The following is a 13,619-nucleotide window of genomic DNA, read 5'->3' as shown; positions in this document are numbered from 1 at the left end:
TTGTTTTACTATTCTTTTCTGATTTAGTCGGCATAAGAAAGAAAACTTCCATGACTTAAATGTAGAAAGAAGACAGTAAAAAATAAGCTTAGTTAGCAAATAGCATTTTTAGCTTGTGAAAATTCTGTTGGGTTATTTAATTATAAGTGATGTGACTCTCATGGGAAGGTAATTGTTTTACAGTTAAACTAGTTAAAGGCAATCCACAGGTGAGTCAGTCTTAGTGATACAGGCCTGTGTCTTACTGTGCATGTCTGTCTGCTGATTTTGCCAATAAGAGCTCTAAGAAACCTTTCTAACTTCAGTGGGCTAAGTGGTGGTATTTTGCAGGAGCCATCACAAAATGTTGTTCTGTATGTTTATTAAATAACAAAACCCAAGGATCATTTCCTAATTCGGTAAGTGTGAAACAGATGAGCCCAAAATGTTAAATATTCTTCCTAAGAATTATAGTTTGTGTTATCTAAACTTAAACATAAAATGTGAATAATTTTTGTGCATAATATAATTATCATTTCGATTGAGAATTTAAAATGTTATTTTAGTATATCCTTGAATGTTTTCACAGAATTAAAGAGTACTACATCTTTATTTGACTCCTGCTCTCATTTGGGAAGAAATAGTATAGAATGAGAGAAGGCATTTTCAAAAGTTTTGTGAAACAAAGTGGAACATAATTAAATAATGAGTTTACAAATAGCAAAAATTACAGAATGGGCTTTAAAGTGTAAATATACAGACAGAGAGTATAAAATAGTTAAATAATTTCTAAAATATGAAACCACAAATCATTGAAAGGACTTAGTACCAAGCACCATGTTTGTTTTTTGTTTTATTTTTGCCTAGTTGGTAACTTCCTAAAATTAATATTTTAATTATTGATTAGAGATTCTTCTTTATCATTTATCTTTTGGACATGGGAAAACATACAGGACTCAGAAAAATTATGAGCTCAATTTTGCATGAAAAATTTAGCAGGTTGGAACAAAAAGGACATGCCTAAGAATCAAGTAGAGAGAGCGTACGTTAGCTGGGTCGATTTTTTTTTTTTTTTTTTTTTTTTTTTTTTTACGGAGTTTCACTCTTGTCGCCCAGGCTGGAGTGCAATGGTGTGATCTTGGCTCACTGCCACTTCCAGCCTCCTGGATTTAAGTGATTCTCCTGCCTCAGCCTCCTGAGTAGCTGGGATTACAGGTATGCGCCACCATGCCTGGCTAATTTTTGTATTTTTAGTAGAGATAGGGTTTCACCATGTCGGGCCGGCTGGTCTCAAAATCCTGACCTCAGGTGATCCACCCACCTAGGCCTCCCAAAGTGCTGAGATTACAGGCGTGAGCCACTATGCCCAGCCTATTAGCTGGGTAGATTTAAGAGAAATTATGGAAGTTCTTTCCTGCAGATAACAAAGACATATGGTGGAAGTCTGCCAACAATTTAGGGAGCTAAATCAGACTTCTTGATTCTCACTCCTAGAATCTACCATCAGTCTCTGATTGACTTTGAATGGATTTAGATCTTCAAACACCTCAAAACAGATGAAGAGTTTTAGAGCTTCACCAAATGACAGGATCCACGCATATGTACATACAGCTAATTATATTTGTTGTTTTTTCCAGTCTTATTGTCTAATGTTTTAGTGACTTTATTAACATAAAAATATTGCATAAATAGTAAAGCTGGACACAGATCTCCGTACTGAAGAATTAATGCCCAAATCACTTAATTGTTATTTTAATGCATTTCTGTAGTAAGTCCAGCAAAGCATGTTATTATGTGCCATTGGAATTACAAACAATTGTGAATACCAGAATCGCAACAAACAAGTGAAAAAGTGAAAAGCATGGAAACTAATATTTCCAATTTTGCTATTATCATGGGTAATATATACTAATTCTCTGTGTGTAACAAAATAAAAATTATCTGAAATATTATTTCACTTTTAAACCCTTTTATAAATAATGCAATATGTAAATAAATAAACATAGAAGTGGAAAAATCAATAATGAAGGGTGAAGGTCAAATAAAGTAGACCCTGAATGACAAATAACCAATAGTAAACAACCTATACATTCCTTTCCCACCTTTCTCACGATCTGAAACTTTTCTGTAGCTGCCATGACACTAATTGTAAAAAAAAAAAAAAAAAAAAAAAAAAAAAATCTACTTTTTTTTTTTTTTTTTTTTTGACATGGAGTCTCGCTCTGTCACCCAGGCTGGAGTAGCTGGGACTACAGGCACATGCCACCATGCTGGGCTAATTTTATATTTTTAATAGAGATGAGGTTTCACCATGCTAGCCAGGCTGGTTTCAAACTCTTGACCTCAGTATCCACCCTCCTCAGCCTCCCAAAGTGCTGGGATTACAGGCATGAGTCACCACACCCAACCTTTTCTAATTTTTTTATCATGGATGTATTTAGTGTTCAGAAATAGAGAAAGGGGCAAGCTGTGAAAATATATAGTGCTTAGGGGATTGAATCTCACCACAGTCTGCCTTTAATGTAACCTCTTCGATAAATAATACTTTCTCCAATATTGACTGTTTAAAAGCATGACATAATAAACAAAAAGAGTGCTTTTTCACGTTATTACATTTCCTGAAGATATACTTATTAAGGATTTTTCACGTGCTACTAAGTATTCTTTTAACAAAATGAAAATGCCTACCAGTGTCAGGCAGGGAGACGGTCTTGGAAGTTTACATTTTGGTATGAACAGATTCAACTATATTGTTCAAATAGCTAAAATTAATTGCACTGAGAGATTTGAATTTTTTCCCTTGTACATTTTCAGTTGTAGAATAAAGGCATGGGCCACACAGGCCTGAGGAGGGGCAAAAGGAACTGACGATGGAGTGCAGGAAGGAGGCTAGAAGGATACCACTAAAATTCATTTGGCCCATAGGGGAAAAGGAGGAAAAACTTTCTTTGATGATGCAGAATGATTCCTTAAGGGCTGAGACACAGTCTAGTAGTAGCAGTGCTTGTGTTCCTATGATATGGTTTTACTTAGGTGAGTTACCCTGGGAATCTTTTATTGATTTTTACATATTTGATATTTTATACATAATATTTCTTATATAGAAAACTATGTCTTGGATAACTTACAATCATCTGACACTTAAATCTTTGGAGTACTACCCATTTGTGGATAGGACCACTGTATTAGAACATAAAGATCAACATCTGAATGTTTAAAAAGTCAGCTGTCATATCCAAGAAAACACATTTCCCTGCAATTTAGTGATAACATTGAATAACCTTTATTTTGTAGCATTTGGAAGGACTTTGCTTATCAGATGACACTTCCCTCTATAGCACGCATTAGATATTTTTAGATATGCTGGAAATATACTTGCAAAGTCCATCTATTAGATAAAGACCAACTTTAATAAGTGACAACTACAAATGAATAACTCTTTTTGAGTCCAAGACCTTTGATGCCATATTTTCAAAATTAATAATAATTTTTTAAATTTTAACAGAGCTGAACAAGTACTTGGTAACAATTACTTTGTGCTTATAAGCATTACATATTATTAAATCTTATAAAAATGCAAACTTGTTAAAATAGCCTGATGGTAGTTTTCATTAAGAATTTGATGAATTATCTTAATAGACAAGTTTTTATAATGTGCCAACATTTTGAATAATTGATAATGCTTTTAAAAGGATTTATAATTATTTTTTCTTTAAAATTATGTACTTTATTATTTCCAATAGGTACCAATGAAACATATTTAGTACACATGTTTTTACATTTCCTTCTGAAGGTAATTTTTTACTTTATATTTAATTTTTAAATACAAGGAAATTTAAAAATGATATCATATACAACTTAGACTTTTATGTACTTTTATACTGAAATAGTTATTAAAAGGCTTTTCTAAAAATGGATATAAATAATATCAAGTAGTTATAAATTTAATTAATTTAAACTTGTGATTGAAAATGTGGACACTTCCAGAAAAGTTTAATGTAAAAATCTATCATATGAAATGAATTATTAAACGTAATGTCAAAGGTTTAACGTGGAAAAATATTTGTCTCAGGAAAATAATCCTGATTGAACATTATAGTCCAAAGTTCATATTTAACTCAAAATATTAGGAAGATTAAGTGATTCTCCGAACACCAGTGAGAAGTGTGTAGAAGACGGAGGTCACTCTTTGAAAGAAGATCTCTGTGACCTGTGTAAATTAGAGCCCCACAAACACTTCCAACAAGCATAGGTCAGAATAGGGTCATGGCTCCAGGCCCTCTGGACCAGAGTTCGCCCAGAGGAGTGTGCTCACCGCGTTAATCTCTCGTCCTTCAGTTCCAGGTCTGCCACTGTGATGAGCTGATCCAGCTTGAATTTAGTGTCAATAATTTCTGCATCCCGAGGAGAGTATGTGCCACCTTCTTTCTGCTTCTGTCGAATTCTAAAACAAGTGGAGTAAAGTCCAAGAAGGGAGTTTCATAGAAAGTATATAAAATTAGGTTTAGTTTTCTTTTTAAGTAAAGACATTTAGTCAAATAATTTCTTTGTTAAAATCACCTCTCTGAATATGTTGCAAATTTATAGCTACTCGACTTCTTTTTCTTGTTTTAATTCCATAGAACCTATTCTACTTTCTTTTTTTTCTAATAAGTTATTGGGATGAATTTCTAAATTTAATAAGAATTAGTTGATGAAGGCCCGAGCCATTGGTACATTTAAATATAGAGCCAAGAAGACTTATGTTGTGATCTTGTTTCTCTTCTCTCTAGCTATCTCATTGATTTGTCACATAAAGGAACTATGCCAAAGTGAAAATAGTTCAATGGTATCAATGGTAGTGCTAACAGATAATGCCTCATTGTGTTCACATATATGAAATATTTTTACATGCATGAAAATACTTAAAAATTATTTTCAAATTATATTTTTGAATTTTTATAAAAATATTGTGAGTAGATATTATCTTTACAATCAGAAAACTTAGGTTCAAAAATAAAAGCCACATGAATCTGAGAATCTAATCAGATTCTTTTCATCTTAAGCCCTTTACATGCTTATTTCTCCATGACACAGTATGGTATATTACGAAGTAATGTTTAGCTATTCTATCTTTCACATTTCAAATATTTAGTATTTATTAAGAGTTGGGTATCAAGTATGATATAGAAAGTATAAAACATGTTCCCTACCCTCAAAGACATTACAATTTAGTTGAGACGCAAGATTTCAATGCAGAAAAAAACATGAAAAGAGAAAAAAAGATTCAAATTACAACTCATAAGACAGTGCCTGATTAGTTACATAAATAGTTATTATTATTTAGAGGAGGCAAAGAAGTAGAATTTGACTTGGATATCCCAGGATGAGAAGGAGAAGGAAGCACATTTCAGATTGACTGAACAAAAGCAGAATGTATAAAAGCCCAAGGAATGTTCAGGTGAGAATAGATCCCTTTAGCTAATGAGTAGGGAAGTTGTAGGAAATAAGGAGGACCATTTCCTGCTCACATAAGGAGTTCATCTTGTAGAGAAATGAGAAGTCAGAAAATATTTTAGAGCAGGGAAATTATATAAATATGGCCAGTCCATACTCCTTAGGGACAAGGCTCATATTTTACACAGTATAGCATTCAAAGTGCCTCGAATGATAACTCTCTCACTGTCTTCTGGATAAATCTGCAAACGGTGCGTGGTATAGAGAAAATATCTTTTTCAAGAGCCTTTCAAATTATCTATTAAAAGTATGCTTTAAGAGAGTCAGGATGAACCATAATGCATGGCATTTAGAATACAGAACTACATTCTTCAGTTGAAATAAAAATAGTCTATTGAACTATTTGGGAAATTGGTAGAAAGTTTATTTCACAAATGTAAGGTCCCTTTAACTCGGCAATCTGCCTTATGAAGCTAGACTTTGAGGTCAGAAGTAAGATTTCCAATGAGGCCCTGTAAATAATAAGGGAATTAGGATGCTGATGCTGAGAATGGAAAGATACACTTGGAAAATTCAGCACAGACATGTTCAGAAAGTAAGCATGAGAAGGGGGTCTACCATATAAGGAAGCTGGACATTTTACAAGTGTTCTAACTGTAAAAAAGATCTCTTTCTGTATAAAGTTTAATATTTAGACCTGATTGAGATATTTTAAATTAAACCTATCAGAGTTACAAATTACTTTAAAAGATGTAGATGGCCTGAAAGCTTCTGCTTTTGTGTTTTCACCTTGTTGTCTCTCATCTCCAAACCTCCTTTTTTTTGCTGTGCTCTTTGATATTGGAGCTGGAACCTGCATTTCTCCTTTGCCAGCCGGCTGAATGTGAGGCTTTGTCAATAGAGGGCACTAGAGTGACCCTGACAGGCAGTAGGAAGAGGAAAACACTGCCCTTGTGGGATCCAGTCCCGCATTATTCTTATTCATTGTGAGAGCCCAGCAGCTCACTTGGATGAGCTCTTGTTGCCTCTGAAGTGAATGTTCTGCCCATGCCATTGGTGAACAATTTCAAGTAGTACCAGCTCACCTACACCATTCAGCAAGAATGGGATGCTTCTATTAACAATTTCAGCCTGCCTACCATCTAATAATGATGGGTAGCTTCTACGGAACCGCTCCAACCCCTTCCCTCTGCCATATTTCTTTGCTCACTGATAGGTGATAGGTTGCATGTGCTCGAAGTAGCGATTCCATGTAAGTCTTGGGAGACAACTTCTTTCAGTTCTTAGTTGTTTACTGTCCTCTCTCCTTCAAGTTAAAGAGAGTAGCTGCTTTGTTGTGCTTGCTGCTTCTGGACTCTTAGATTTCTCTTTTACTCTCTTTAGTAGTTAGCCATTTCTGCTAGTTAACAATTCTTTATATTAAATGTTTTCTGTTCAAATGGCAGGATTTCTTTCCTTTTATGGCTAGATTTAGTCAATACACAATGCATATACATCTTAAAGTATCATATTGTACATGATAAATACATTTTTATCTGTCTATTAAAAATAAAAATGTTTCCCATTCAAGTAACTGTTGTGGCTTCTGTCTCCTGATTGGACTATGACTGATATAATGCCCATAAAGTGTCCTGGAATGTAAGCACAAATAAATCTTACCTTGCAAATGCAAAAATAGCTGTTCCAAGGAGAATTATTGAAAGGATACACAAAGTGACGGAAAGAATGATCTCTACGGTTCTCTCTGAAAGTCCTTCCCCTGGAGAAGAGGGATAACATGATCATTAAATATTATTATGGAATCTTATTTTGAATCCCAAACTACCAAAAAATATTATCTTGGCATAAGAAAATATTCTTTGCTGAATAATACTAGTAAAATGTAGCAGTTTGTTTGTTCCTCTTCTAGATTTTTTAACTTTGGGGCTCAGTCCTGGGTCTTCTTGCTTTTTCTATCTAAACTCACTCCCAGTGTGAGCCCATCTAGCCTCACAGTTTTAATTTCATCTATATGATCATGACTACTTAGTTTTTATCTACCAGACTTCAGACTTATATATCTAACTGCCTACCAGACATCTTTATTTTGAAGTATACTTAAAATGTTAAAATCGATAATGTCCAAAACTGAACAGTACACTTCCTTCCTTTCAACTGTATCCTCCCACCTCTCAGTTGATGGACACTCCATTACTGTAGTTGCTAAGGCCAAAACCCTGGAGTCATCTTTGACTCTCTTTCATAGAATACACCCAAAACATGTGAGGAAATCCCGTAGGCTCTATCTTCAACATATTTGTAATTTTCACCAAAGAAACTATGTAACCTTGGAAAGATGGTAATTGCAAAGTGGGAGTAAGGAACAAAACAAATTCAAGACATATAACGGTACTAGAGATCTAGGATGCTAACAAAAGGCTACTGGTATAAAAGGAACAAATGATCCTCCTGAAGGGGCTCCTACTGGCCAAAGAGGGAAGAATTCAAGCCTTATATTGAATAAAAATGGAAACTGATCGGAAACAAAAAACAAGATTATTTAATAAAAGAAATACAAATAACAAAAATACTGATTTTTTAAAAAAACTTTTATCTTCAGTTCGGAGGCCACATGTGAATGTTTGTTATATAAGATAAACTTGTGTCACAGGAGCTTGTTGCACAGATGATTTCATCACCCAGGTATCAAGCCTAGTACCTAATAGTTAAAAAAAATACCAATTTGTAAACTCTGGCTATAACTAGACCATCTCCTTGGCCTAAATATTCTTAATTAATTTAAAATTGAAATGTATACTTTCCTGGGTTTCTTATCTGAACTGTATTTTATGACTTTTTAAAAATAGCCCTAGTTAAGGAGATAAAGCTCATTATTAGAAGATAATTTTGTTGCATAACTGTTAAAGGAGTGACAAAATTAGAAATTAATAAACAGGGCTGGACACAGTGGCTCATGCTTATAATCCCAGCACTTTGGGAAGCTGAGGCAGGCAGATCACAAGGTTAGGAGTTCGAGACAACCTGGCCAACATGGTGAAACCCCATCTCTACTAAAAATACAAAAATTAGTCGGGCATGGTGGCAGGCGCCTGTAATCCCAGCTACTTGGGAGGCTGAGGCAGGAGAATAGCTTGAAATTGGAAGGTGGAGGTTGCAGTGAGCCGACATCTTGCCACTGCACTCCAGCCTGGGCAACAAGAGCAAAACACTATCTCAAAAAAACATCATAATAATCAGTATTTCTAATGAAATAGTCGATTCAGGTAACAAACATAAATGTATTCTAAAATGATTAGGAGGAAAGTTAATGAGGAATTGGACATTTACAGGATGACAAAATATCGCTGTATAGATTATATGCTGGTTATAAGTGGTCAAAACCAACTTTCCCATGAAGGATCATGCTGTTGCTGCCACCAAGCCTATTGATCAATTTTAGCATCATGTGTAACAATCAGATATTCTACACTTCCTGATGGAAGGTATTTTGATCTAGTCAGCAAGAACTACAAAGTACTTCTGACAAAAATGTTGACTGTGAATAGTCAAACCTTTAGATCTTACTTCTAATTTATAAGAAAGTGGTGGAAAGAAAAAAAATTAAAGGACATCAAGAGAAAACAATCAGACAGATCCAGAATATGGGACTTCCTAGGTGACAACCTAGCTGATTGCTTCAGTGAGTCTATGACATAGGGGGAAAAGAAAGGAGAAAAGAAGCCTCTTTAAAAAAAAAATAGGAGAAACGGAACAATCAAAGATAATGTATAAATTCCTATTTGGATCTTGATTCAAATAAATTAACTATAAAGAAAAAAATCAAAGACTGATTTGAAAACGTATATATAAGTAGCTTAAATAATATCAATAATTTCTTAAGTTTAACCACAGAAATATAATAAAAATGTACTTATTAGAGAAACATACTAAAGTATTTAGGAGTGGAATATGCATTCTGTGACTTACTTTACTTCAGAAATAAGTGAACAAATGTCTGAATAAAACAAATGTGGCCAAATGTTAATTATTATTAAATCTAGTTAGTAGGTATTTGGGGGTTCATGACACTATTTTTTCTACTTTTATGTATGTTCCATTCACTTTGCTCCACCTTTGCTGCCAATAACCTGATCTAGGCCACCATCCTGTCTTGCATGAATTAAAAACTTAGCAAGTCTGCCTGTTTCCACCTTTGTCCTTATTCCACCTATTTTCAACATACAAGCAAGGACAATCCTTTTAAAACATTATTTCTCTGCTTAAAATCCTTCTCATCTCCCACCGAGAAAAGCCCATATCTTTCCAGTGGCCTATGTGATCTGATCCCTCATTAACTGTCTGGTCCCATTTCCCCTCTGATTTCCCTTCCAGTCCTGGGAGCCAGATTAGCCTCTTTATTGATGAATAACACAAGGCCATTGTTGACACAGGGTTTTTGCAGCAGCTTCTTCCTCTGCCTGCAAAGGTGTGTATCCCTTGCATATCTTTCCGGGTAGCCACTTCATTTCCTTTAAAGGTTTCCTGAAATACCTTCTCAATGATCATCTGTTATGGGCTGAATACATGTGTTTCCCCCAAATTAATATGTTGAAGCCCTAATCCCCAGTGTGGCTGTATTTGGAGTAAGAAAGTAATTAAAATTAAATGAGGCCATAGGGTAAGGCCCTGACTTGATAGGATTAGTGACTTATAGGAAGAGACACAGAGAGCTTGTTCTCCATCTCTCTCTCTCTCTCTGGGTGTGTGTGTGTGTGTGTGTGTGTGTGTGTGTGTGTGTCACTCACTCCTTTCTCCTCCTCCTCCCCCCACCATATTCTCTCTATCTCCATTCATGCACCAAGGAAAGGCCATGTAAGGACACTGCAAGAAGGCAACCATCTGTAAGCCAGAAAGAGAGCCCTTACCTGATACCAAATGGGCAGGAACCTTGATCCTAGATTTCTAACCTTCGGAACTGTGAGGAAATAAACTTCTATTGCTTAACACACCCCATCTATGATATTTTGTGATGGCAGCCTGAGCAGACTAACACAGCACCCTATTTAAAATTGAAAGACGCAACTCCCTGCATTTTCTGCCTCCCCCTCCCACTCCTTCTTCCTTCTGTTCTACTTTTTTTCTCCATAACTTTATATCTTCTTTTAACAAATAAATCACTTATTTATTATTCTTACTGTTTATTCTCTGTCCTTTCTTCCAGAATGTAAGCCCTCTTTTTGTTTTATACAAAACTATTCCACATTCTGAGAGATGTACTGGGCACATAGTAAATGTTAAATAAATATTTGCTAAATTTACTAATGAACAAATATATGGATTTTGAAAAAGATTAAAAATATTCGTGTTTGAAGATCAGGCATTGAGCCAAATAAGAATATAAAAATTATTAAGCACAACTGCTAATTATAATTGTAATCAATTTTAAGTTACATGATTTAAAATTTTACTGCACAAAGTATTACAGTCAAGTGACAAAATAGGTTACCAATCTGTAAAATAGGCAAGTATTAATGCTTCATCTTTTTGTCCTGTATTGGTACTTATGAAATGTTACCAATATGAAAGGGTTCCCGTGGCTATCCTGCATGGTGGATTTGAATAAATACTGAATTTAAAACAGTTATCAGCACTTCATGGTCTGCTAGAATCTCCAGCTAAATTCAAAAAATGAGAAAGCAGCATGTATCACCCAAAGTATTTTAGATACACTTTTTTATACATTAAAATACGAATGGTTTGATTTATGAATTTTCACATGGTGACTCTAATTGGATATGCTTGGGAAAAGAGGCATGAAGATGAATGAAGAATCCTCTTTATTAGGTAATAATGAATCACTGGGCCTTAGAACTCAGTGGGAAAAAAATGTTCTCATAGACCACGCAAACATTTTTTTTAGATTAGATTACCATTTCAAAGCACTGGCCAAATGAGGAAATGACATATAATATATTAATAAACAATATGTAATCCTTTGGGCACATGAATTACAAAAGTGTCACTAAGAGAGGACAAAATGTTCCCTGATTATCAAGTACACTTTCTGATTCACTGTTATGCATGGACCCACAGAGCATTAACAGTAGAGAATGATGTCACTTCTCCAAATCCTTTAATAGAAAATGGAATTCTTTTACTTAAAAATATAAACATGATTCTTTTTGTAATAGGTGCAAGTCATTTCTGACTAGACTTAAAATCCTGTAACAAATCACATTAAATTGTTTACTTATTAAATTGTACTACTATAATTTGGCAAATCATAATTCTAAAGAGCACTAATTTTTCATAAGTATTATCTTCTGACTGAAGTTATCATTATTTAAATTCAGTATATGTATCCAACTTTTTAAGTCTGTTTTTAAGCCTATTCTCTAAGGAGAAACTTGAATTCAAGTAGATATAAAGCTCATAGTACAATGCCTGGCTCCTGATAAAGGTACATATAAAATGGAAAATCTTTTCCTCCTTCTGTCTCCTTCTCCTTCTCCTCCTCCTCCCCCTCCTCCTCCTCCTCCTCTTCCTCCTCTTCTTCTTCCTTCTTAATTATTATTATTATTATCATTATTATTATAAAAATTGAGTTCTTATAACAGGACTAAAGTATAGGGAGTTCATCTTCTCTTTTGGCCCAGTGCTAGTCACCTAGGATATTCAAACAGTGCACAAAGAACTTACTAAAAGTTACTCAATTCCATAATTCAAGAAATAGAGTTAGATAGGAGGAATAAATGATAAGTGCTTGAGGTGATGGATTTGTTAATTAACTTGATTCAATAATTGCACATGGTATACATATATCATGGCATCACTCTGTTCCCCATAAATATATACATGTGTAATTTGTCAATATTCAATAAAATTTTAAACATATAGATTAAAACACCCCATAGGGATGAATATCATTTTCATCCATACAGACACGAAAAAATTTAAAGGTAGCTAATAAAGTGTTTGCTAGGGTGTGAGAAAAGTCACATTATTCAGTGTTAAAAAAATAAAAAGAAATCATATCTCTAAACACAAAAACAACACATGCTTATCTGTGAACACTAACCTCAAAAGCCAAGACAAAGTGTGAGAGAAGAGAACTGCTAGAAATAATTAAAACTATCAAGAAGAGAAAATGGTACAGCAAAGATAGCATGTGGGAGCAGAAACATCATCCATAGTAATGAACTGGGGGCTACTTGGGGACTTAGTGATTTGCAGGTAGTGTGTGCAGTGGTTACAAGTACAGCACTGACTGAGGTCACGCTGCCTGGGTCTGAAAGCAGGTTCTGCCACCACCTTTGGGATGGTTAAAAACCTTGGTCAAGTTACTAAAAAACACAATGCGTCAAATTTCTTACCTAGAAATTGGCGCTATGTAAATAGGAGGTCTTGTTACAGAGTTGCAGTGAAGATGCATGAGTTTATATGTAAAACCCCTTAAAGACTTTGTACATAAACAATGACAGGTATCTTTATTAACAAACATTTCATATTTATTCATCCATTTTATTCATCTGGTTTAATCTCCTAGTTAGCTTCTAAAGTGGGTATTAGTATTCTCATTTTAGAAATCAGATTTCAGAACGTAAAAATAATTTTTTAAGTAACTAACCCACAATCTCATAAATTCAATATATACCAAGCCTGCCTGAAATATATCTGTCTTGACTACAGAGTATGTGAGGTTCACCACCACATTACCACTGTCTCGTTAACAAAATACAATCTTCCTCTGTTCCTCTGGTGACTAGGGGAGTAATCCTTTGGATGCAAAAGATACATAGCAACTCCCTATTTCTGAATCTAAGTGAGCACATTGGAACTTTTCATTGTTAGCATAGTAATTAAATGAGAAGTGTTATGACAAAAGAAAACAATCACAGAGTGCCTTTGCCATGGGGTTTAAGGTTTCATCATGTTCAGCTTTAATGAGAGCCCTGTAAGGTACAGAAATGGGTGTCTGGTTTTCAAATCACAGGATTCATCTATAATTAAACCTTGTAATCAAAACATTGCCTACAAGCACTTTCCATAAACCGATGTGCCTAGGGAAGGTTTTTTCAAAAAGTTTAAGAGGGTTTTTTGTGAATTTTGTTAATAAAAATGCCAATACTCAATCTTGAGTAAAAACGAAATCAAATAAGTTTCAAGTATTTATTTAGGATTAAAATAATGCATAAGTTATCTTCCCCATTTATCCCTACAGGCCA

At 34.5% G+C, this 13,619-nt stretch overlaps 1 protein-coding gene across 1 annotated transcript in view; it reads right to left on the bottom strand.

Annotated features, from left to right (window-relative positions):
* Window positions 1-13,619, bottom strand: part of PTPRQ (protein tyrosine phosphatase receptor type Q) — a 213,369-nt gene that overhangs the window by 40,108 nt on the left and 159,642 nt on the right. Inside the window, exons 34-35 of the mRNA XM_055236614.1 lie at window positions 7,075-7,174; window positions 4,295-4,423 (exon numbers count right to left, since the gene is read on the bottom strand). Coding sequence (XP_055092589.1) covers window positions 4,295-4,423; window positions 7,075-7,174 — 229 coding nt within the window. The remainder of the gene's footprint in view (window positions 1-4,294; window positions 4,424-7,074; window positions 7,175-13,619) is intronic.

Source organism: Symphalangus syndactylus, chromosome 13, assembly GCF_028878055.3.
Source record: "Symphalangus syndactylus isolate Jambi chromosome 13, NHGRI_mSymSyn1-v2.1_pri, whole genome shotgun sequence".
Taxonomy (NCBI): domain Eukaryota; kingdom Metazoa; phylum Chordata; class Mammalia; order Primates; family Hylobatidae; genus Symphalangus; species Symphalangus syndactylus.
This window is presented reverse-complemented; position numbering and strand designations above follow the sequence as displayed.